At 41.8% G+C, this 26508-nt stretch overlaps 1 protein-coding gene and 1 long non-coding RNA gene across 3 annotated transcripts in view; both read right to left on the bottom strand.

Moving 5' to 3' along the window:
- LOC110013855 (CMRF35-like molecule 8) overlaps positions 1 to 18203 on the bottom strand; it is an 85788-nt gene extending 67585 nt beyond the window's left edge. For both annotated transcript variants that reach the window (XM_078931189.1, XM_023962697.2), the window contains exon 1: positions 17924 to 18203. In XM_078931189.1, the coding sequence (XP_078787315.1) occupies positions 17924 to 18002 (79 nt within the window). In that variant the 5' untranslated portion in view covers positions 18003 to 18203. The remainder of the gene's footprint in view (positions 1 to 17923) is intronic.
- On the bottom strand, positions 9756 to 12152 carry LOC111948664 (uncharacterized). Its single transcript, XR_002874636.2, has 4 exons — positions 11860 to 12152; positions 10963 to 11143; positions 10752 to 10881; positions 9756 to 10576 (listed from the first exon to the last, which is right to left on the bottom strand). It is a non-coding gene; the product is annotated as an uncharacterized LOC111948664 (long non-coding RNA).
- Positions 18204 to 26508: the final 8305 nt, after the last annotated feature.

Below are 26508 nucleotides of genomic sequence, written 5' to 3'. Positions count from 1 at the left end.
TTTCGGGGGTCATGGCGGATGCGGAAGGGTTGAAAGCTGTTTTCCATTCGTCCCCCTCGTGAATGCCAACCAGATGATAAGCATTTCTCAAATCCAGTTTAGAAAAAATGCGTGCCTGCTGGACTGAGTCAAAAACAGAATCAATAAAGGGAAGGGAATATTTGTCTTTTACCGTAATCTGGTTCAACTCACGATAGTTGATGCAGGGCCTCAAGGTTTTGTCCTTTTTCTCCACGAAGAAAAAACCAGCGCCGACCGGGGACGTAGAGGGACGGATATGGCCCAGAGAAAGAGCCTCCTGAATGTATTTTTTATGGCGTCTTTTTCAGGACCGGATAAATTGAATAATTGTCCCTTAGGGAGGGGGGCGCCGTTAAGCTGTTCTATGGCGCAGTCATAGGGTCTATGGGGCGGTAGCGCACTGGCTTTACATTTACAGAAAACAGTTTTGAGGTCGTGATAGCAGGAGGGTACTTTGGACAGGTCGATTTCTTTTTCGGGCTTAAAGGTAGAGGCAATAGCGGAGGAAATAGCGGAATGAAGACAGTTGGCCATGCAATAAGTACTCCAATTGGCGATGCGAGGGACGGTCCAATCAATGTGTGGGTTGTGTATTTGAAGCCAGGAGAAACCCAGAATGATGGGGGTCTGGGGACACTGAGTGATAAAAAACTGGTGATATTCTCTATGATTGCCGGAGGTAAGGATGAGGACAGGCTTAGTGCGAGAAGTAGTACGGGAAAGTTGTTTGCCACCTAACCCAGCGACATTAATAGGAGAGTCGAGAGGTTCCAAAGGTAACGAGAGATGGTTGACGAGTTGCAGGTCGATGAGACTATGTTCAGCGCCAGAATCAATGAGCGTATTAAATTTATGGATTTGACTTTGATGAGCTATTTGATCTACGTGATTAATTTTGTCCCCCGTGGCCTGTCATCTAACGGGGGGTTCTGGAGTTTAAACGTTGACTGCATTGAGAAACTAGGTGACCGGGACGACCACAATGAAAACACAGGCCTTCTTCACGGCGTTTCTATCGTTCTTCGGCCGTTACCCTCGAATGACCTACTTGCATGGGCTCTTCCAACGCATGGGCTGATGGTTCGTGAACTGATAGCGGGAAAACATAATTCGGAGCAACAGGGTTTTGGGGGTGAAAAAGTGGTTTGCGGTTCCGTTCAGCTTGACGTTCTTGCAACCGGACATCGGATCGGAGGGGTGTGGAGACAAGATCTTCAAAGGTATTAGCTTCGGGTTGTGAACATAAGTGATCCTTTATTTTTTCACTCAGGGATTGATAGAATATACCCTTGAGGGCGGGGTCAGGCCAGCCTGCCTCAACCGCTAAGATACGGAAATCGATCAAATGTTCACCGAGCGGTTGCCTTGTTTTAAACTCAGCAACCACCGGGTGGCTTCTTCCTGCTTACGGGGCTGGTCAAACACTAGTCGAAATTCTCCGATGAACCGGTCGAAAGGCAGATGGGATATGGGATGTGAAGCCAGAAAAGCCTGACCCCACTGTAGTGCTTTGTTTCTGAAGGAGTTCACGATTAATGAAATTCTGCTGTGATCCGTTTGATAGTATCTGGGCGCCTGCTGGAAGATGATTGTTGCCCGAAGTAGGAGCTTGAGCCGAGGCTGCGACATTAGAAGACTGTCCAGTTAATTCCGTGAGGGTATGAGTAATACTGTCGAGGCGGCGAAAAAGGTCTTGCTGAGCCGCGGACATTTGAGTGAGGGTGTCAGCTTGGCGGTTTAGGAGATTACCTTGGAGGGATATGGCGTGGCGGGGTCCTTCCGGGTCAGCTGGGTCCGGAGTATGGCCAGTTCGTTCTGTCATGATCTCGCGGGATTTCAGACAGAGCCAGATGCTGGATCCCGGAAGGACATTTGGAAATGATAGGTAAGTATTAGAAGGTTTAATTTACTGGAGGTAAGTAAATAGCAGGATTCTTGATGCGGCGTAGCGGCTGACTGGAGGTTTGCTGCAGGAGGAACCCGAGAGTGAGGCTTCAGTTGGATCCGTAATGAGAACGAGGAGCGAGGCTGGTGGACTGCGACCCGTGGTACACCCGTGATGATGATTCCTGTGAGTGGATCGTAGAGGAACAATTAGCGAGGCAGAACTTTGGCAAGGCACAAGACATGAGCTGGCCAGACTAAGCACCGTGGGAGGAACGACAAACTGGCGATGAAAACAGGTCCTGGATCTCCTTAAGTAGGCGGGGAACAAAGATGAGGTGAGGCACCATGTCACTTCCTTTAAAAACATGAACAGTCTGTATGTTTTAGTTCTAACCTTTGGATTTACCAAAAGGCCTGCATGAGAGGACCTCAGGGTCTGCGAGGGCATACTTTAAAATCATTTCAGATAAATATGAAGAGCCGAGACCATAAAAACATTTATAAACCAATAAAAGAACTTTAAAATGAATCCTGAAGCAAACAGGGAGCCATTGCAGCGATTTTAAAATTGGTGTAATGTGTTCCCGCCCTCTGGTCCTTGTCAATACGCATGCTGCTGAATGTTGCAGCCGATGAAGGTTCGGCATCTGGGAAGACCAGAGAGCAGAGCATTACAATAATCTAATCTGTAAATAAAAGCATGCAACAGTACCTCTGTGCTTGCAAGAGAGAGAAATGGGAGGACTCTGGCAATATATTTAAGATGATAAAATCCTGTTTTTGTAAAAATTTTAATTTGTGGTATAGAATGCATCCCACAATCAAAACTAACACCAAGGTTTCTCACACACTAAAAAGTTTTGTAATTTTTTAGTTTAGATAAAACAATTTCTCTCTCTTGTCTTTAGAACCAATCACTAAAACCTCTAACCTCTAAAGCATCTAAAATGCATTTTAACAGGGTGTTGACCGACTCTTTGTCATCAGGAGACACAGCTATGTAGAGTTGAGTTTCCTCAGCGTAGCTGTGAAAACAAATGCCATGCCTCCTGATGACATCCCCAAGTGGCAGCAAATATAGATTAAAAAGTCTGTGGAGCAAACTCAGATCATGAACTTTGTATTTGAATGGGGGTTTAAGCCATTTTCTTGAGGGACTGTTGATGTGAAAGACTTTTGAGGAGCATGTATCCATACTTACATGAAATCTTTGATCTGTGAGATAGAAGTAAAACCACTTTAGTACGGTACCAGAGATGCCCAAACCTCTCAGCCTGTTGAGTAAAATACTGGGATCTACTGTGTCAAATGCAGCACTGAGATCCAGTAGTACCAGAACTAAGAGTTTCTGACAGTCCAGGTTACATCTAATATCATTTACTATTTTAACAAGGGCCGTCTCTGTGCTGTGGTTTGTCCTAAAACCGGACTGATATTTTTCAAAGATGTTATTTCTGATTAAAAACTCATTGAATTGGATTAAAACAGTATTTTTCAATCATTTTACTTAAAAATGGTAAGTTGGATACTGGATGATAATTGTTATAGTTATTTTGATCTAAGTTGGTCTTCTTCAGAAGAGGCCTCACCACTGCCGTTTTAAAGGCAGCAGGGAAGACACCCGTCTGAAGAGAGTAATTTACAATACTGTATTTAAAAGTTCTGGAAAAGTCCTGAAATGTGTTTAACAGTGATGTGGGGATTATGTCTAAAAGGCAGGTGGTTGGCTTTAACAGGGAGAAAACTTGACCAATTGCACAGCGTTAACCAGGACAAAACTTTCCTCTGAGAAATGCAATGCTATAGATTCCTCAAAATCAACACTTTTTTGAGTAAGAGACCATACAATTGATTTTACTCATCAAGTGGTCAGCAAAATCTCATTTGTAGCATCTGATGCTGCTATGGAGGACATTTGAGAGTCTCTATCATTTAGAGTATCGATTGTTTCAAAGAGAACTTTAGAGGAGGGGGAAGTCAACCAATCAGAATGCAGGACTCAGAAGACTTTGTTAAGTTAGAAAGATCTTCACAAATTCGGACTTCCTTCTTCAATAACTCTTCTGATAAACATTCAAATGTGACAGCAAGTATCTTAATCATTTTGTATTAACACAGGGTATGAAATACAAATGCATTTCTAAAGAAAAAAGATAATTTTTCATGCACTTTAATGAGAATTGTTCTCTTCCAGCTGTAAAATGCAGACACAGCAGCGATTAATCATGACTAATCATGACCCTATTGTCCTACTACAGCAAAGATTATGTCAGAAAATAACTTTGTTAGGTTCAGTATTTTTATTGAGCATTTTTTACCAAATGATCCATATTTAAATAAATAAAATTATTTAAAAATAAATAAAGGAAATTTATAAGATCATCTGTGTTGTAGTAGGACAAAATGGTCATGATTAGTCAGTACAGAAAGTTTGGTGACATTAGCTTTAGGATCTTTAGAACTATTGAGCAGATATGCTGGGATATTTAAGGATCCTTCATTTAAACTGTCCATTTCTATAACCCTCAAGATATATGTATATAAATAAACAGACTGTAGAAGTGGACTCACTTAACACATTTAAATATTTTATTGTTTAAAAATTGTTCCTTCAAGCCTCGAGAGCCTTTATGAATATCACTGAATCACAGCTTTTTTTCAGCGTGAAGCATTCTAGTCTCAAGCTTATTCACGAGTATGCACTCTGTAACTTGGGCAAGTTGGGTTCATCAAGAAAGAATGTGTACAATCAAGAAAAAGGGATGGGTTTGGTTCTGTACCCTTGATTCAAATTCCATCTAAATGGGGATCAGACACAGATGTTTCAGAGGTTATGGTTTCAAAGAAATGAGAATGCAGCCACTGTGCCGAAGGTCAAAGAGTCAGCTCAGAGGAAGAGCTTGTTGAAACATAAGGGTTAGAGGAACGAATGGAACTGTGATGATGGATCTGAACTCAAATAAAATTGGTCCAAGTTCTGTTGTTCATATTGGCATCACTGGTTGTGTGAAAAATTTAATAAAAAAAGTAAATATGTAAGGGATAATGCCAGATGAAGTGTGCATCATCAGAAATTAAAAGGATCCACATATTTATTATGGATGACGGGTAGGTGTCATGTACCTAATAAATATGTGGATCATTTTAGCAACAATTTCCGAGTGGGTTCAATAACTGGATAGAGTGTGTTGATGCATAAGCAGACTTCCAATCTGATTTTTTGTTCATGTAACACAAAAAGGTGGTTATAAATGAAAAATTCAACTAAAAAGGCAATTTTAAAAGCTGTGGGACTAAGTTAGAATCCTAATGTTTGAATGTCATACTGGTTGTAATGTTTAGTGTGGCCAACAAGTGATAAATTTCTGATACATGTCTAAGCATTCAAGTTAAACTTTGACTCACTCAACATAGTTGCTATTTAATTGGGAAAAGAGGTCAAAAACAGGCTTTGACAATCCAGCTATTTTTTACAGCCCAAGTAGGTTATGAATAAGTCAGGGATACAAGGTGATCAGTACTTCAGACTGAGTGCTGACCTCCTGGAATTTCAACAAAGAGCTCTGATACTTGAAGATCATTGCACTTTGCCAGGGTGGATGTGTTTGACAAATATTTCCAAAATACAATATTTCCTTCATAACTGTTTTCACAATAAGTTGGGAAAAAGAAATATAAAAAGTATATACAGTTTTACATTTGGAAGCAGTTTTAATTTTTCAGGAAAGGTGAAGTTTTAGAACATCGATCCAAGCTTGTGTTATTTGTAAATTCAACCTTCACCTCACATTTGTAAAAACAACCTGACTTTTTTGTGTTTCTATTGGTGTAATGAAAACTACATAACACCCAAAATGGTGAGCAAAATTATAGGTATCCAGTCATACAGTCAAGGACCAGATTCAAGTTCACTACTAAAACAGAGGACAATCACACACAGTTGGCACCCTTCCCTCACCAGATCTGTCCCTCCACCCACCCAGTTCTCCCAATATAACCCTGAACAAAAATGTAGGAACTGCAGCTTAAAGAAACAATAAAGACAACTTTAGAAGTAAAATCGATTTGTTGATGGGACTAGACCAGGGGTGGGCAATTCCAGGTCTCGAGGGCCTGTGCATGATTTCCAGACATTCTTGCCCTAGTCACGGCTAATTACCTGGTTCAGGTGTGTCCAGCCAATTTGAACATGCCAGAGCAGGGTATGTTGGAAAACATGCAGGAATGCAGCCCTCAGTGCCCACCTCTGGACTAGACTATCAATGCTTTAGTCTTCAGCGTAAGGGTGTATTCAGACTAGGAGAACCATTTGTTCCAGACCCAGTCTGCTTAATTTGGTTTGGATCGAGCTCTGAATCTTGGGTTTGGTCTGTATTTAGAGTGTTGTCAAGAGACCTTTCCTGATTCAAACCAAAGCTTGTAAACAAAACCATGTGATGAAAGATCAAATAGTTTTGGGTGAGACAAAGCAACTATAGGCAGAAATAATGGAAGTCCTGCACCTTTAGTTCATTCAAAGGTTAAATTTGGCTCACATGTTTTAAACATTTATATCAACGTCAGGTACAACACTTTTTACTCACTTTTTTGTTACAGTGGAGTCATGTTGCAGGCCGGTTAATGAGGAGAGAACACTATGAAGGTACGCGGTGAGAAGCAAATGTGCATCACATTAAAAATTGTTTTAATGAGCCTGCATTTATCCAAACACATTTCAGTAAGTTGCTGTGTCTCATCGTATTGGTGTTATGGCGATATTTTGAGAGAATTCTGTAAAGGAACTACAAGGTAGATTCTAGGATGACGTCCAGGAGCACATTTGCCTAATGAGACAGAAAAGCATATAAGAAGGGTTTTCATCTGTGTTAAAATAAACTACTAGCAAATAATAAGTTAGTCTCTTTTTCCTCTTTGATATCATGATAACCGTTGCTTATTTTTATCATTGACTCATCTGTTGCTACTTTCCTACTCTGTTTACGTCAACTAAGGTGACCGTTTTGGTTTAGTTGTTTCGCTCCAAGGATGGATTGTATTCAGACTGAGGAATCTCAAAGCAAACCGAAGCTCAGTCCCATTGGAAACAAACAGAGACCACCTCCAAATGGATCAGTCATCGAATATCTGGTCCCGGACCAGGGTCCGCTTGGGTCGATTAAGACTGAACATTTGTTCTGGATAATTGGAGGAAATGAACTTTGGCTCAATTTAAGCAAACCAAAATTGTCAAGTCTGAATACATCCTAAAACTTTTCTTCACAATAGAACAGAACAAAAATGTAATCTACATAGTGGGCTACAGCAGATACAACAAATTGTAAACATCGTTCATGGAGGAGGCTCCAGATTTGGTGTTTGCAAATGTTGTCATGTAATTTTCTATGAGGGGCCGTATAAGACATTATTTATTCTGAACCATTCACATTCATACATTCTTGCTCTCACAGTCATATATACTCTCTTTCGCATACATATATTCTCTTACGCATCCATATATTCTCTCTCTCACATTCATACATTCTTGCTCTCACAGTCATATATACTCTCTTTCGCATACATATATTCTCTTTCGCATACATATATTCTCACTTGCACATCCATATATTCTCTCTCTCGCATGCATATATATTACTTTACACATACATACATTCTCACTCTCATTGTCACTCTTAAAAAAGAATGTATCTATGTGAAAGACAAGTATATATGTACGTGTGAGGAAGAGTTTATATGTGTGTGTGAGAGAGGAGTATGCATGAAACGGAAGTGACTTTGCATGAAAAGGAAGGCACTTTGAATGAAAAGGAAGGCAGATGATTTCTCGTGCTCTGATTGGACGAGAGGCCGCCACCTCCCATTTTGAACAGACGCTAACATGAACCAATAAGAAGGCCATCGGAACCTTAAGAAATATTTTATCTTCACCTCAAGTGGTCACAAATCTGTCTGCATCTCTAGAGACACAAAGGAATGTCTCAAATACCAATAATGGTAATAGAAGTGGGGCGACAGTGGCTCAGGTGGATGAGCGGGTCGTCCAATGATCGAAGGGTTGGCGGTTCGATCCCCGCTCCCACCAGCCAAAATGTCGTTGTGTCCTTGGGCAAGACACTTCACCCTCCTTGCCTCCAGTGTGGCTCCACTGGTGTGTGAATGTGTATGAATGATACCGGTGATGGTCAGAGGGGCCGTAGGCGCGAAATGGCAGCCACGCCTCTGTCAGTCTGCCCCAGGGCAGCTGTGGCTACAACCATAGCTTACCATCACCAAGTATGAATGAGGAGTGAATGAATAATGGACACAATGTAAGCGCTTTGGGTGTATTGAAAAGCGCAGATAAATCCAATCCATTATTATTATTATTAGAAGTGCCACCGAAACAGAAAATCCGTATCCACCTTATTCCTAGCCCCCATGAGCCTTTGCGTGAATTATGGGCGACACTTCCTGTAGACGCTGGAACACGCATTTACATTAAAACAAATTCCTCTTGTTTTCGATCCATAACTACATATAAATGTGGGAAAACCAGCTGTCATTTCTTAAAAAAGGCAACGGTGAGGTGGAGATGAAATATTTGTTAAGGTTCCGATGGCTGCAGGACCCCCGTGGCTACTTCTTGCCGGTTCATTTTTTAAAAAAATAAACTTTATTAACAATATCTTGCACATACAAAATACCAAACACAAAACTCCACTGTGTGCAAAATACAATCTTCACGTTCGCCATGAGAATGAACAAAAAAAACATAATGATAACCATGTAAAACAGGTTATGCAAAAAGAAAACAAAAATAATAAGGCAAAGGAATCTGTTAAAGTTTCAGGAGAGACCATGTTTCAACTGTTCTGACAGCTTTTTTGTTAGTGGAAGATTTAATACTGTTCACATACAAAACCATCTTTCTGAAAAACATAAAACACGGTTTTTTTGTTGGCATATTTACATTTGTGTATAAAGTATTTAGCCATAATTATAAGTAAATTAACTACATATATTTTTTCTGCATTAAGTCTTCCTTGTGTAAAATATCCAAAAATAATATGCTCGTAAAATAATCTATAATCTTCACATAGATGAGTTCTTATAAAATGTATCACATCTTTCCAAAATAGTTGAGTGAAATAGCAAAACCAAATAAGATGAGGCACAGTTTCTGGTGAGGTATGACAGAATGAACAGTTTGGCTGTGTCCGAATTACCGCCCTAACCCCTAACTACTAAAACCCTATATAGTGCGGCACTATATAGTTCTCTATATAGTTCTCTGAATTTTCAAAGCAATTCGGACACCCGTGCTCACTAGTTTTCTCTTTCGGGTGTTTTCAAAAGGCGCTCGGCACGAAAACAAAGTGGCGCATTACCGCCACCACCTGGTCTGGAGGGGAACTACTTCTATTTAACGCGGAGAATGACACCCATTTTTTCAAATTAAAAATATAATAAATATGAACATTTTATGAAGACTATTTATGAATCTGCTGTGTTCTGATCATGGAAAATGTGGCTGATTTATAAATAATAAAATTATAAACACATTGGTGGTGATTTTATGTATTTGTTGATAAATAACCCCCCATGTTATTACTCCATGGCAATATTTATTTTTGTGCCGCTGAACGATTTACGGACTCTTGCGAGGAGGCATTTTTTCCTGTAGTTTTCTCTTCTACCTTACTGAAAATAGCTTTATATATGAATCTGTCCGTGTTCCTGGCAATAATTCAACCGTTTTTCATGGGATCAAACCAAAAACGAGCAGATATGCAGCATCACAGGACGGCAAGGAGAAGCAGACGTCTCAGATTTACTCTGGATGCCCTGGCCAGACATGAACAACCTGTGAGTTAAACTTAAAGTTTTTTTATTAGTTCAATTTAAGCATTTGTTACTAATTGTGCTCAAGGTTACACAGTCTGCTGGGTAAGACTTAACATTATTTTTCAACACTGGACTATGAACTGTATAGTCTAACTACATGAAACACTTGTGGGATCAAAGTTTAGTATTTTTTATTCAGAGTCAAACCATATCACTTGTTTTAAACAAAAATACTTTAATTTTTAAATATTTATATAAAAATCCAAAAACCCAGCCAAAAAAACCATGAGATTTTCCAGCATTTATAAATACGTCATAAACTAAAATGTAAGACATCAGAATAAAGTGAAACATTCAAAAAAATCAGATTTAATTTTCTCAATGAAATAATTATTTTTCTATTTTACAGGGTCTTCCACGTCTCTACTGCTTTGCCAACATAAAGGTGTCTGTCGTGGCCCCTTCACGCTGACGCTCAGTCCGACACAAAACCAGACCGGCAGACCTGCAGATCAGTTGACCCGCAGGACCATTGAGCATCTGGTGGAGCAGCTTCGGGTTCCTCACACTCTGGGGGGGGCACAGGAGACTGAGGTCCTGGTGTTTCTTTTCTGGCTGGCGTGTGGCACATCATACAGTGTGGTAACCAGAGCTTTTGACATGCCACGGTCCACTGTAAGTGACGTTGTCCACAGACCGCATCCTCCAGCTGATGAGCAGGGTCACCCAGCATCCAGTGGGAATGAACTACCATAAGTCGCCTCTGGTTTTATAGCAGCTTGCTTGGTCTTCCACCTTCCAAAAGGTCGTGGGGAGCATTCAGGGCTGCCACTGAAGAATAAAGGCTCTAAAAGAAAATGCAGCTTGTTATTTTAACAGGAAGCTTTTTTTATTCCATTCAACTGCAGGCTGTATGTGACTAATGCCAAATTTAGAGATATTTTTGTTGGGAATCAAGGATCAGTCCACAGTTCACAGGTTCTACGTAAAAGCCCAACTTATGTAAATAAAACATTACCCACCTGAAGGATCCTTTTGGGTGATGGTGGGTATCCCTCATTGCACATCCCATCATGCTGCTGACACCCTACAGGGAACCCATGAGGAATGCGGTTCAGGCCCGTTACAACCAGCACCACGCCAAGGCATGCTCTGTGGTGGAGAGAGAGCATTTGGCATTATGAAGATGAGGAGGAGAGCAATACTTCTGGGGGCACTGGAAGTAAAACCAACCTTTGCAATGAAAATCATTGCCTGCAGTTCAGTTCTGCACAATCTGTGCATCAGCAAAGGGGACTGCTGGGAGCCACAGATGTTGAGCCACACCAGGAACCAGTAGGACGGGTAAAGTGGCGTCCGTCTGCGAGGACAGATCTCTGCTTTCCTTTTAGCTCCAACTGTGACACACATGACTCTAGAAGACCAGAATTATTGTTAAGATGTATAAAAATAAATGTTAACATATAAAACGAAAATGTAAATATGTACATTTGATATTTATATGAAAATCCTTTTGAGATTGTTAAAAATGGCTCAGATTTAAATAATACATGTAAATAATTCATTTTTGTTCATGCATTTATTAAACAAATTGCAAAAACAACGACGACGTTACATTTTGTGAACAATATTTTAAACTCAGGTAAGCTTAACAGACTCTCCTGTCACTCTTTGTCCCTTCGTGCTCTTTCCTCCTCTCCTCTTTCAACAACAACCTTTACCCCAACATGACAACGATTACAGTTTAATGATAAATAAATACAAATCTGATCAAGTGTCTCTCTACTCCCATCCGGCACGAGCTTGCCTGATAACAAACAGGCTATCTTTCTCCACCACAGATGGATCAGATTTTCCTCATCCTCGTCTGTCCCTACATATATAAACACATTTTAAAAATGTGTTAATAACTACGGTTAGAACTCACTGCTTTTTGATGTAATATCAACAGCGTTTGTTTTTAGCCTTCAATGCTAATTCGCGCTAGCGTTAGCTTTAGCATTACCGAAATTGATGAGCTTCAAAACAATGTAGATAGTCGATTGAGGAATATAACATATTAAACACATCATCTTACGCATTTACAAATATATTTTACAACAGATACTTGATACTTTTAAATATACTTACATTTTTAAGTCCTCTTTCTAGCGCAACCGTCCGCCATCTTTGAATAATTCAAACGCAGTGTATTGTGGGTCACACGCAATGCATTCTGGTATGAACGCAGTGCATTCTGGGCAATATTCGCCGATCGAGTGAGCATCGATCCACACTGGTTTTTCGTAGAGAATTCTGGGAAATTTCTAGTGCACATGATTTTTGAACTGTAGATTCGGACAGCACTACAAAATGGCGACCGCACTATATAGTGCACTATATAGGGTTTAGGGCGGTAATTCGGACACAGCCTTTATGTCCAGATCTTTTTTAAACTTAGTAAAGAAATGTTTCACTGGATAAAATTTGTGAAGAATTTTGAAAGAAATTTCTCTGATTTTATTGGTGATAAAATACTTTTGTGGCAGGGTCCAAACCTTTTCCCACTGAATTCTACATCCAAAGCTGTTCCAGTATGAGATAACATACGGTTTTGTGGCAATCTCATTTTGAAACAGAGAACGGATACTTTGATTATTACTGCTAGCTGAAAAACATACCTTTCCACACCACAAGTCTGTTAATTTGGGATTTCTTGCTTGTTCATGTTAGCGTCTGCACTGTAATCCCTAGCGAGTTGACTGAACTTAAAAATTATTTTGTAACAGATTACGCAACAGTTTAGTTATATTATTAAAACTTTTAAGTTAACATTTATTAAAATTCATATTGTCAGTTGGCTTACATTTGTATTATTTCATATGAAAAATATTAAGATTCCTCAACTTAAAAAAGAGAGATTATTTACTTAAAGTTTTTAATATTTTCCAACTAAAAAACGCTTTAACTAACTATATTTTTATATTACTCAACTCATAAAATATGTAAAATTCACTAAAATGCTTTATAAATTCTTTAACTCATTAAATGTGTAGCATTGAAAATATTTAAAATTCTTCAGCTTAAAATGTATTCTAAACAGAGATATTGATACTGCCCCACTACATTTTAAAGGCTAACATTGATAAAAACCAACAAACGTGAAGGCCACACAATAGTGATTGCTTAATACACTTTTTTTAATTGCTCTTTAAAAAAAAAGCACAAATATCAAGAGGATGAAGAAACAATAAGTGCAATAAAACTGCATTATAAGAGTGCCACACAACATATTGACAAAAAGAGTTGGTTTTGTATTGTACGGCAGAAAAAGCAAATGATCACAACAAAACACATTAGTTACATAACACTAAAACCAACAAATAGTCCATTCTGGAAGACTCACTCAACGAAACATTCTTCAGCGTCAATAAATGTCCTTTCAGTGGTTTGCTGTCCTCAAGGCTCAAGACAGCATTCTGCCGGAGCCCTTTTTCGGTGACGTAGAGGCCTGCAGCGGCTTCCTTCTACAGTGCCAGCTCATTTTTCGTCAAGCCCCCAGGTACTATCAGTCTGATCATAGAAAAATCACGCTCATCATCAATTCATTACGTGACAAAGCTCTCCAGTGGGCTCAAGCCTTTATTGCTGCGAATCCTATAACTCATCTCCAATATGAACATTTCATTAATGAATTTCGGCTCATTTTCGATCAGGCGCCTCTTAAATTTAAAACAGCGGGGTCGGTCAGTTAGCGACCATGTGATCGATTTCCGGATTTTGAAAGTGGAAGCTGGCTGGCCGGACATAGCTTTAAAGGGCATTTTCTATCAGTCTCTGAATGAATCCATTAAGGATCATTTATGCACACAGCCGGAGGCTAATACATTTGAAGACTTGGTCTCAGCTGCTCTTAGATCAGACATCCGTCTCCGTGAAAGACACTATGACCGCCAAGTCAACCATCGTAAAACCATAAATAATCACCCGTTTTCTGTCATTCCCGCTCAGACACAGGCCAAAATTGATCAAGGTCCCTGCCCCAAGTCTACAGAGGAACCCATGCAGGTGGGGCACTCTAAATTATCAGCAGAAGAACGACAGAGGCGTCGCATGGAGGGTTCATGTTTTTATTGCGGCGCCCAGGGCCATTTAGTTTCTCAATGTAAACGACGTTTAAACTCCCAGACCCCCGTTGAGTGACAGGCCACGGGGGGAATATGTTTCAGCCCAGACTTCGGCTACTTTTCTCTATTTACCTGTCAAAATCTGCACAGAAAACGACATTCACAGTACTAGGGCTCTCGTAGATTCCGGAGCTTAACAGAGCCTCATAGATCTTGATCTCGTCACTAGTCTACGTCTTCCCACTGAACCTCTCGAAAACCCCGTTGAAGCTTCAGGTTTAGGGGGGGAACCCCTTTCACGCATAACCCATCGCACTAAACCCGTTCAAATTCTCATTTCTGGAAATCATAGAGAAACTATTCAGTTCTTCATCACTCGATCTAAGCACACCCCCATTATCCTGGGTTACTCCTGGTTAAAACTCCACAATCCACAATTTAACTGGAGCCTAGGTCAAATTATCAATTGGAGTTCCTACTGCCTGGCCAACTGTCTTGCCTCTGCCATTCCCTCCACTTCTCATCCGTCTCCTGAACCCTCATCTGACTCTAATATGGACAAAATCCCTGCCTGTTACCATGACCTTCACGAAGTATTCAGCAAAACCAAGGCCTGCGCTCTGCCATCTCACCGTCCTTATGATTGTGAAATCAACTTACAACCTGGTTCCACCCTCCCCAAGGGTAGACTGTTCAATCTCTCCAGGCCTGAAAGACTCGCGGTGGAAAGTTACGTTCAGGAGGCGCTATCCCTAGGACACATACGACCCTCTTCATCACCTGTCGGCGCAGGATTTTTCTTCGTGGAAAAGAACGACAAGACCCTGCGCCCCTGCATCGACTACAGAGAACTAAACCAAATCACGATCAAAGATAAGTACGCTCTACCTCTAATATCCACTGTTTTTGACTCCGTGCAGGAGGCCCGCATCTTCACTAAGTTGGACCTCCGAAACGCTTATCACCTGATCAGGATGAAGGAGGGGGACGAGTGGAAGAGGGCGTTTCATACTCCGCTTGGACATTACGAATATCTGGTCATGCCATTTGGGCTGACCAAAGCCCCCGCCGTTTTCCAGAGACTAGTAAATGATGTCTTTCGGGACTTTTTGAACCGTTTTGTTTTTGTCTATCTGGACGATATATTGATTTACTCTGAGACCCTGACCCAACATGAACAGCACGTCCGTTAAGTACTCACTCGTCTCCTGGAAAATCAACTATTTGTCAAATTGGAAAAATGCGAATTTCACGTTGACCATGTTCAGTTCTTGGGATACATAATCGAGCCAGGCCACATTCGACCCGATCCGGCAAAAATTGAGGCCGTTGCCAATTGGGAGCCTCCTAGCAGCCGTAAGAAGCTCCAGCAGTTCCTCGGCTTTGCAAATTTCTACCGGCGGTTCATCAGGAACTACAGCAGTATCGCCGCACCCATAACACGTCTCACGTCCACATCCCAGAATTTCTCAGGAGGCTCAAGAAGCTTTTGACCAGCTTAAGGGTCTGTTCGTCTCTGCTCCCATCTTGATTCAACCAGACCCCTCCCGTCAGTTTGTGGTTGAAGTGGATGCCTCGTATTCGGGAGTCGGAGCTGTACTTTCCCAGAAGGAACCCCAATCCGGTAAACTCAAGCCATGCGCTTTCTTCTCTAAGAAACTGTCACCTGCAGAGCAAAACTATGACGTGGGGAACCGAGAACTGCTGGCCATCAAGCTGGCCATTGAAGAGTGGAGGCACTGGCTGGAGGGAGCGGAACACCATTTTGTGGTTTGGACGGACCATAAAAACTTGGCGTACTTGAGGACGGCCAAAAGACTAAACTCCAGGCAGGCAAGGTGGTGTGTGTTTTTTGACCGTTTCCGCTTTACCATAACTTATAGACCTGGTAGCCGAAACGTCCAACCTGATGCTCTGTCCCGCAAGTTCAGTTCCTCGGATCCGACCACTGCCACCATCATTCCCCCCACCTGCATCGTGGGAGCCCTTACCTGGGACATTGAGAATCGCGTCATCCAGGCTCAAGGTGAGGAACCTAGTCACGCCCCTTGCCCTAATGGAACTTTGTTTGTCCCCAACTCCCTCAGATCTGAAGTGCTATCCTGGGGACATGCTTCCAAAATTTCATGTCATGGAGGAGTCAAACGCACGCTGAACTTGATCAAACGCCGTTTCTTCTGGCCGTCCATGGAGAAGGATGTTCGGGAATTTGTGGCCGCCTGCTCCCCCTGCGCCCATTCCAAATCGGCAAACTCTCCACCCGCTGGGCTCCTTCACCCACTACCCACTCCCAGCCGTCCCTGGTCACATATAGCCTTGGACTTCATCACCGGACTACCCCCATCTCAGGGTAACACTGTTACACTCACCGTCATAGATCGCTTCACCAAAATGGCTCACTTTATCCTGCTAGCCCAGTTACCTTCAGCCACCGAGACGGCCCTAGTCCTGGTCAACCAGGTATTCAGGCATCATGGCATTCCCTCGGACATTGTATCTGACTGTGGCCCACAATTCATTTCCCAAGTTTGGAAGGCGTTCTGCTCCGCCTTGGGGGCCGCGGTCAGCCTCTCCTCTGGATATCACCCCCAGTCCAATGGTCAAGCAGAGAGGGCCAACCAGGAACTGGAGGCAGCTCTACGCTGCCTGGCGGCACAGAACGACAAGGACTGGTCCCAGTATCTCATTTGGATAGAGTATGCCCACAATACTCACATATCCTCTGCCACTGGGGTGTCACCTTTCAAAGCCGCCCTCGGGTACTCACTACCTCTGTTTCCGTCCCAGGAACTAGATTTGGCGGTGCCTTCGGTCCAGGAACATCTCCAGCGTTGCCAACGCGTCTGGCGCCAGACCACAGAAGCTCTCCTCCGCACCAAGGAGAGCAACTGTCGCATCGCCAATCGCCACAGGGTGGTGGGTCCCGCTTACCAGCCTGGTCAGAGGGTTTGGCTCTCCGCCCGCAATATTCCCATTCATACTCAATCCCGCAAGTTGGCTCCCCGTTTCATCGGACCTTATACCATTGAGAAAATCATCAATCCTACCTGTGTCCGTCTACGCCTCCCTCGAGCTCTCAAGATACACCCCTCCTTTCATATCTCGCAGATCAAACCCGTTCAGGACAGTCCTCTGTGCCCGCGCCTATACAGTGAGCCAGATACTGGACATCCATCGTCGGGGTTGCGGGCACCAGTTCCTGGTTGATTGGGAGGGTTATTAGCGATCTTGGATCTCGCGCTCTCTCATCCTGGACCCGTCCGTCATCGAGGATTTCTTCCGGGCCCATCCTGATCGCCGTCCTGGACCGCCTGGAGGCGGTCGTTGAGGGGGGGGTACTTTCACGGTGCCTCTGTCAGGTTCCTTCCCCCTCCCCTCTCTGCTTGGCCTAATTCTCAGCCTGCCAGACCTTCATAAGGAGCTCCAGGACCAGTATTCAACGCAAGTTCGTTGCCTCTAATGGTGCATGTCCTAGCCTCCAGTGATCCATGTTTGATTACCTTCTACTTCTCGCCTCACGCCTCTTTGTCCTGTTCCAGGAAAACCCTAGTCCACGAGTGAGCGGTCAAGCGGACGTGCCGAGCAGTTTCCATCCACACTCACCCCTTTCAGTGGAGCGCTGTTGGAGTCCAAGTCAACTCTCAAGCCACGGTTGGTTCCTCGAGCTGCATCACCTGTCCTCGTCTTGTCTCTGATCCACGGACCCCCTCCAGCCACGTCGCCTCCCTGCCGCATCAAGACATCATCACCAGCTGAACCAATAAACCCACTACTTACCATTACTCACCTCTTGTCATCTTTCCGGGTTCCAGCACCTGGGTCTGCCTAGCCTAGTCAGTCATGACATTCACCTCATAATGACTTGTTTCAGCAGTGCCTTGAACACTTTCAGTTTTATCTATCTTCTCTTTCTAATCCTGGTGCGCACACACATTTTTTCAACATCTGTTATTTCAGGTAGCTGCAACAAACACACCAACTCTCATTGGTGTAAAATAAACCACATCATGAATGTAGGATAAGTTTTATATCTTAGTTGACAGCACAGTTGGTAAATATGTAATCACTGAAGTAGAAGAAAACTTTACCCTTCCTCCAAGGAGCCAGGATAGAGAATAACTTCCTCCAGCTGATGACCAGCCCAGACTTTTGCCTTTTGATGCTCATCTTGATGAAACAATCACTTAAATTTTAATTTCAGGTTTCAAAAAATAAAACTTCCTTGGAGATCTCTCAATGCGTTTTAAAAAGTTCTGTTGCAGAGGGTGGTGTTGAAAGATAAACCCAAGCCATGGTACCTGTCTTCCTGCAGCTTGACTGGAGGACTGTGAGATTGTGAGCAAGACTGTGAGGTTGTTTGAGTGTAAGCAGCTCCTCCAGCTGAGCAGAACAAAGGGGAGGACTTCAGAAGTAGCTGTATGAGTCAGGAAAGCTGTGGGAGGAGGAGGAGGAGCCGAGACCAGAGAAATGAAGAAGAGGCAGAGGAAGGTCTGGAAAAATCTCTCGGCCTGAAGGTGAACAGTGATCACAGAGAAGACAAACAGGAAGAGTAACGCAGGAAAAAGCTGGGATTCAAACTCTCATCTAATTTCAGTTCTAGCTACAGACCTAAATACGTTTTACTATTAAACAAACTTAACATGTAAGCAGCCATTTTGTTCTTTGGTAAACACAAAACATGGTTGCTGATTAAAATCCCCAATATCTTTGTGTAATGTTTACAATCTGGCTGAAAGTACAGAGTTTCCTTCTAGTTTCCTGCATAGTCCAACAAAGTGCATGCTAAGCTGCCTGACAATCTAAAATGGTGCTGTGACGGACCCCTCACCTAATAAAAGCTTCCATTTTATTCTTCTGAAGTGGCTTAATTTATGAAAGACTCTTGAAGTCTAAAGACCTGTTCAAAAAAACCTGAAAAAAGAACCTTCCACAAAATTAAAACTCACCAACAAAGACAAACTTGTTTGATGAACTTTAAACTGTAAGGTGAGAATCATGTCTATTTTGTCTCAAGTGCTGTAAGTGGGACCCAACAACTACCCGAAGTTCAACGTCTGATATCATTCAGGATTATCTGTCTTAAAAAAACACATCAGTATTATGAGTGGTTGGAGCCTTCTGGAAAATGCATCTTCAAATTATTTTGTTAAAAAAGGCAAAATAAGTCTGCAGAAATAAAGTTCTGTGGAAAAAAGTGAATCTAAAATGAACAAATAAACAAAAGACAGTTAAAAGATGTGCAGTGGCCAGAATAGAATAGAATTTAACTGTCATTGCAAGTATAGTACACAAGTATAGTACACAGCAACAAAATGCAGTTTGCACCCATCCAGAGTGCTTTAGCAAGTGTAATTTAATATACAAATGTACATTGTAGAATAAACAGAAGTGGCACGTATTAACAAGTATTTACAGTGTGAAAAAAGTGACAGTTAATAATTAAACAGATAAGGTCCAGGTATTGGTATAATAAGTGGTTGAAGGTGGTGGAGGCGCGGTTGGTGGGATTTCCGCAAGGAGCAGATCGTCAACCGATAGGTGTGGGAAGTGATCAGGATCCTGACAGGACCCCCACCCCCCTCAAGGGACACCATCCGGTGGCTGAAATAGATCTGGATGCTGGCGACGAAAACCCCACACCATAGCAGGGTTCATAACAAAGGAACAGGGCACTCAACTGCGTTCCTCCGGGCCATAGGCCTCCCAATCCACCAAGAACTGGAGACCATGGTCTCGGCGGTGCACATCCAGGAGGTGCTGAACAGTGAAGACCGGCTGTCCATTCATCAGGCGGGTGGGAGGAGGGGGCACAGATGAAGGGCACAACGGACTGGTGATCACCGACATGAGATGAGAGACATGGAAGACTGGATGAAGCGTCATAGAGACATAGTAGACATAGTTTGACACATGCAGGATTGATGATTGAGTCCACAACAAAAGGGCCAATGTAATGTTAATGTCTGAATACAGGACTTGAAGTTCTGACCTTAGTCTTCCTGAATCAAAGTGATGGCCATAACTTTTCAGGACACTTTGGAAGGCCTCCTCTGGAAATACCTGTCTCATGTCATCAAATTTCCCTGGATTGACTAATTCTAAAAAGAGCATGCTTTCCAAATTTGAAAAACATCGAGGAATCTGCTCCAAGATGTTATCAAGGAGGGCCATATACAGATTTCTGTATCGCACTTGGGGATCCTGTAATTGGGTCAGACGGCGCTTTCTCATGGGCTCATCTCGTGGGTCTGATGTGAGATCTGCTGTTTTGGCATAAATGTCTTAGAAAGCCCCCACTGACCTCTTCTCTTTGACAAATGCAAGAAGAGATTCAATTCTGTTCTTGCAGTAAAGAACATCCCTCGCCCTCTGCTGGACAATATCAAAAACCACATCAGTCTCAGAGAAGATTTGTTCATATGTGTACAACATGAACACAAACTCAAAATCCTCCAGTTTCCTCATAAAGCCTTTGGCACAATCCAGTATATCATCCATTGTTGTATCTGCAATGATGTTCTCAAATGTCTGCACAAGGCCATCATAATTGTTTGGCACAGTGCTCCCTATCCGTGATGTGAAATTCCATCGAGTAGGAGGGTTTCTGGGAAACCTTCAACAGCTGCAGACTCCAGAAAAGTTGTGAATTTTGAAAAACAATGTGGCAAATCCAGAGAGTGATGCAAAAAAAATTCTGCACTCAGGCAAGCATTTGGCCCCCTGTGACAGCACCAGATTCGGTCGGTGATCACAATAGCACCAATATTGCACTGGGGCTATTGCTTTTACTTTGGCCTGCAAGCATTGAGATCTGAAGCCATGACAGCAGCCCCATCATAGGTCTGTGCCACAAGCTTGTCCTTAAAATTGTAGCCCTGCATGTTCTCATTTAATATTTCAAAAACGGACTGGGAACCTTGCCCCCCCAAAACATAAAAAAATCCAATAAAGCGCTCCTGAATTTTACCTGCACTATCCACATAGCGAACAATGACAGAGAGTGGGGCACGGCTGGATATATCAGTTGTTTCATCCACCTGCCATTCAAAAAAGGGAGCATCCTGAATTTCATCTCTGATCTGATCAAAAAACTGTGACTGCAAGAGCAGAGATCAAGTCATTTTTAATAGTATGGGACATACCAGCAAACACAGTTGAGGACACGAATTGTGTGAACAGGACAGAGTTATATTTAGCTAATGTTTCTGTGAACTCTGTGATTCCCCTTGTTGGATGATTCACTACTCTCATCATGTCCCCTAAATGACAGCTCCTGCCGGCCAAGCAAGGATGTCACATCAATAAGGCGGTTTAGGAAGGACCTGTTTTGTTTGACTATTTCATTACGTTTAGCCACTTGAATGTGAGCACCTTCATTTATTGCATGCTCAACCCTGATCCTGCTCATGCAACTTAATCTTGCACATGCACTCACATGTTCATTGCTCTTTTCATGTCTTTAATATGCCCTGTCAAAGTTAGACAGATCTCCAAACCCCACCTTTGACCAAACAACACATCCGTGAGATGGTTTCATCATGAGGCAAGGCCAGCAGTACATTGTATTTGTCACAGCACTTCCAGTCAGCCAGCTAACTTTGTCATACCAGGAGAGCTGAAAAGACCTGTTATTTTTCCATATCTTTTGCACCAAATCAATCTTAGGTGTTGATCTGCCCTGCTGTTTAATTCTTAGTTTTTCCTCGTAAGGAACACTTTCAAATGGCTTCGCCAAAATCAGGTCGACAATATTAGCACCGACTGCCATTGTGCGCAGTTTCACCCACGACGCTAGCCTAGCCTACTAACGTTATATGAATGAATTAATGAACGAATGAAAGAATGAATGAAGAATGAATGATCTAAAAAAAAACATTAAATATGGTGTATAATTGTGTGAAATGTATGATGAAAATCAAGCAATTTCACCAAGCAAATATCAAAGAAATAGGTTGCAGCGGTTTTTATTTCGACTGAACTTGAGAAATCCGCGATGGGACTGAGCGTGAATAGCTTCAGTGATTCCTTATAGTACAGAGTCGCTGTCAGTCAAAAGGAGGTGCAGTCTTTCGACAGACCCTCCAATCATCACGCAGAAGCTCGGAGTCCGGGCCACCCCACTCCCCATTCACCCCCAGACACGCTGAGCGTTCGTGGGCGGGACATAATCGCAGCGTTTATCCAATGACCGTCTAGTTTCGTAGCGCTGAAAAAAAAACATTCAAAGCAGCCCCATTGAAGTCAATGGACACTGGGCTTCAATAGGGAAATGCACTGTGACGCTGCAGGAATGTAGGAGAAGGAATTTAAGTTAGCCGACCTGCTATATGTAACTGATTCTGAACTAACTCGTCTTTGAGTCAATAAAATGTTAATACAATAGTACATATTTGACCATTAATTTTGTGACATTATAATGGAAACCGAGCTTCCCTTGCAGTCTTAAAGAAATCGCCACTGATATGTATATCACATCCAGCAATCTCAGTATACCCTTTTGCTATCCTAGGCCCTTTAACAATGGGAATTGGGTCATCTAGACCCACTAGACAGTGCACCGAACCTTTTTCTTCAATGATTTGTGATCTTCACTGGTGTCCATGGATTACATGAAATCTTTCCACCTTAATCCACCTTTGTCATAGGGAGAACACGTCAATGTAAGGATTTGATCATAAGATAGCACAAGGGTTAATCAGAACAATTTATACCATGTTGTGCTCTATGATTGTTGATTGGAAGATTATTAGCTCTCTTGACTTGAACAAGAATAAGACAAAACACAAACACAAATTCACCTGTCGGGATTACAGCTGGCAGCTGCACCTCCCTCCCTCCTCCTCCTGTGCAATTACCTGGATCTCAGCTGTTGTCTGTTTCTAATTTGTGTTTGGGTATTTAGGTTTCTGTCCCTGTGGTTTCAGTGTCGCAGTGTCCTGTTTGTTCAGTGTCACTGATGATTGTTTCCTTGTGTATTTCGAGTAAATCTTCTGACTACTCAACGTTTGGTTTCGAGTCTTTCCTGCATTTGGGTTCTTCAGTTACGAGTCGTAACATCACCATCCACTTTATTAGGTTGACCTTGCTAGTACCAGGTTTGAGCCACTTTTGCCATCAGAACTACCTTAATCAGTGGCATAGATTCAACAAGGTGCTCAAGATTACTCAGAGAGTTTGGATAATCCAAGTAACATCAAAAGATAAACATAAAAGATAAGCGCGATAAGCGCGTTAAAAAACTAATCTTCTCATTCGACTAGCATATGCCATCACACGGTAAAGAAAGTGATGTTAGTTGTCACTGTCTGGTCTACATCAACTCTTAGAAAACACTTTTCAATAGAAATGATCCAACAGCCTCTCCTTTAGTTTCTGTAAGGTCGTCATTCTACAAGATGTTTATGAAAAGTTCTTTTTCTTCAGTAAATCCTGTATAAAAAAGAAGTTGTGTTGACACAATAATTAGCAGGAATTTATCAAAGCACATAAAAGTAATTTGAAAAAATATTTTTTTATGTAGTTCTGGCTAAAAGCGACACAAAATGGGTTTTGTTTAATCAGTCATTCTTGTTGAACACACAGATGATTTCAGTTTCTGTCCACAGTTGAAGATCTCTTGTTGGAAGGAGGGATCAGAGAATAGAATGTGCTTCACAGCAACACACATTATCATTGAGGTTATTGCACGTTAAGAAAAAGATCAGCAGGTTCCATTCTGCTCTAACACACATTCCACATGTAAACAATGAGATCAACATCTCAGAAAGAAGCCAAAATTATAGCTGGCCATTACAACAGTGAAGCAGTGAAGGAAACAACAGCACTTTATTATTGGATGTTCAGTTCACTAAATATTCTTTGTAAACCTCAGAATTAAAAAATATCACCCTCAGGTTTACCAACTAACCCTGGAGCAAATTTCCTCAGGATAATTTTTTTTTTAAATATAATTATTGCTACTTTTTATTAGTTTTCTAGACACCAAAAAATCTTAAAATCCTATAACTCGTACAATTTTATAAATCTTTTTACATTAATTTGGAAAAAAGTGCTGTTTTCCAGGTTGAAAATAATATTACATCTCCATTACTTTTGTGTGAATAATGAGTGGGAAGGAGGTGAGTGGATAAAAGGAATGTTTAACAACCTTCCAGCTTTCTTTACTCCTTTCCCACGCTCCTTTAATTTCAACCCTGTAATTGTGAGAGGCCACTCCTGAGGAAATCCTTGATTCCCCTTGACAGATATGATCATGGAAGGTGTTTGCTTCCTCCTGCCCTTTCCATTCATGCATGCACATGCACGCACACACATGAATGCATGCCTATATATGCAGATGTTTTACAATGGGACAGAAAAGTGTTTGGGAATCAGCGATTCTGCAAGTTTATTGACATACTTTATGTATGAGAGACAGAATGTAAAAACAAAAAGAATCCAGGAAATCACATTGTTAGATCTTATTAAAGAATGAATTTGTATAATGGAGCAGAAAATAAACGATTGCATTACAAAACATTATTGAAATTCTGTATTATGTGACACTGTTTTTTAATGACGGGTCAAGGTTTGCTTGTAGGTCTTCAGCAGGTTTGCAGTGTTCCTGGTCATTCTGGCCCATGCAGATCGCTATGATGTTTTGGGAATGTCACTCAGCAACACAGACTTTCAACACTCTCCACAGATTCTCTATGGTCCCCATCCTCAGGTCGCAGACCAGTACTGGTTCATTGATCACTTGGTACAGACAACACAGAAAAAATACGTTTTATTTTTCTCTTTATTTACCATCTTATTCTGAAGGCACTTTTATTTTGTAAAACAACCGGATTCTTTCCTCCACATCTGTCTATGACTCACACTTGATGTATGTCAACACCATTGACTGTAAATGAGAACTGGACTGAGTGACCCCCAGGCGTTTAAAACCCGCTGGTCTGAAAAAACCTGAAATCCCATAAATCCCCATGAAGAAAAAACACCTGTTACTCTGTCATTCTATTGGTCAGAATAACCATTCATGCTTTGTTACCTTTTTTTTTAAACATGTTCTTGATAATCCTAATTTTTTCATCATTTTCTTTCTGTACCTCAAGTTATTCAAGTTATAATCTGATCAATCAGATGCCTCAATAAAACTATGTGGTCTCACGTTGAACGTTTAAAGCGTTTGACAGATTCTCCTGAGCCCGCTTTATGTGGAAGAGGTGTGATTTTCTAACAAGCTCCTTCCTGATTGGAGAGAGGGGTTGCCATAGAAATATAGACTCAGACCGACTTGGAGCAATTATGGAGCAATCACTACTTACTGATGAAGTCTGGTTGTAACATGGCGATGACCATATTGTGTAAAAATGGTGACTGAATTGATTTATGTTGAAGGTGTCAGTCAAGTCATTTCTCCCATGCAGTCAGCTCTTAGTCAACGTTTTGGTCAAATTTGCATCTGATCGTTAGGACCCTGGCAGCGCAGTTTCGGGTGTGCTGAAGCTTTTTCAGGAATTCCAGGAATTGTTATTATATCAACTACAATTAATGCTTAAAATGAATAAATAAATCAAAATCATATCAAATATTAACATTTGGCTGAACAGAGAGGAAGTCTGGGTTTAATCTGACATAAATTACATGTGCAAAATATCTTGATCGGATCAGTGGTCGGATCAAAATTCACAGAATATCCCCACAGCGCCCACCCACACCACCAGAAACAGGGTCCACACCACAGCCACGAGGCTGTGATGCTGGGCCCCGGCTGCCCCAGCAAGGGTAAGCACTGCAGCGACAACCCCAGACCAAACCAGCAAGCCCTGGGACAAAAGATCGCCATATGGAAACACAACTTCATAAATGTCAGCTGCTGCTGAGGGGATGTAGAAACTTCAAGATCAAATTGTTTATTTCTAGTCTTGGTCATTTATTTACAACTGGAACATTTTGGAAGAAATTAACTTTGTTCAAATCACATATTTTTTAATTGTACAACAGAAGTGTAAAGAATAAAAATGGTGATAAAAAGTTTTTTTTTAAATGTCATTCATCGAAAAAACATGCATAAGTGAGCGACCTTGGGAGCATTTCGGGCAGGCAACTCAGGCAGGCTTTTACTTAGGCCACTCCCCTAGGGTGAGTCAGTTAATCAACTCACCTGTGCAGCATCCTATTTAAGTCCAGGTGTGTAAGTTGTTCATCCTTCTTTACTGCAGCAATGCATTTTCTTCAACACCTGGTCTGGTTTCCGCTGTGTGGGCTTTCATTCCGTGCTGGCTTTGTTGTGGTGGCTCTTTGTTTGGTTTCTTTTCTGTTGAGGCTTTGCACATTTACTAGTTTAACCTGCATTTGGATTGGTCAGTTTATGGACTTGTCTCTTCTGTGAGTGTAACAAAGTGGCATTTGTTACTGGTGTGTGTCAACTTGAGTCCACTCAATTTTACCTGTTTTTTTGCTCTCCTGCTTCCTCACCAGGGCATGTTTGGAAAAATGTCTGTTAAGATGCTTGGCAGCCATTTTGAATGTTCAGCTGAAACCATTTTGAAAGGGGTGTTCAGCTGTTAACCCCGCATCCTTTCGGTAATGGTTTGATCCAATTGGGGCAAGGCTATATAAGCAGAGGTGTTTGCTCAGTAGGGGGAGTTGTTATTGAGAACACATTGGACTGTGAAAAATACACAAG

The sequence above is a fragment of the Oryzias latipes genome, chromosome 14 (assembly GCF_053564925.1).
Source record: "Oryzias latipes strain Hd-rR chromosome 14, Olatipes_Hd-rR_3.1".
NCBI lineage: Eukaryota > Metazoa > Chordata > Actinopteri > Beloniformes > Adrianichthyidae > Oryzias > Oryzias latipes.
This window is presented reverse-complemented; position numbering and strand designations above follow the sequence as displayed.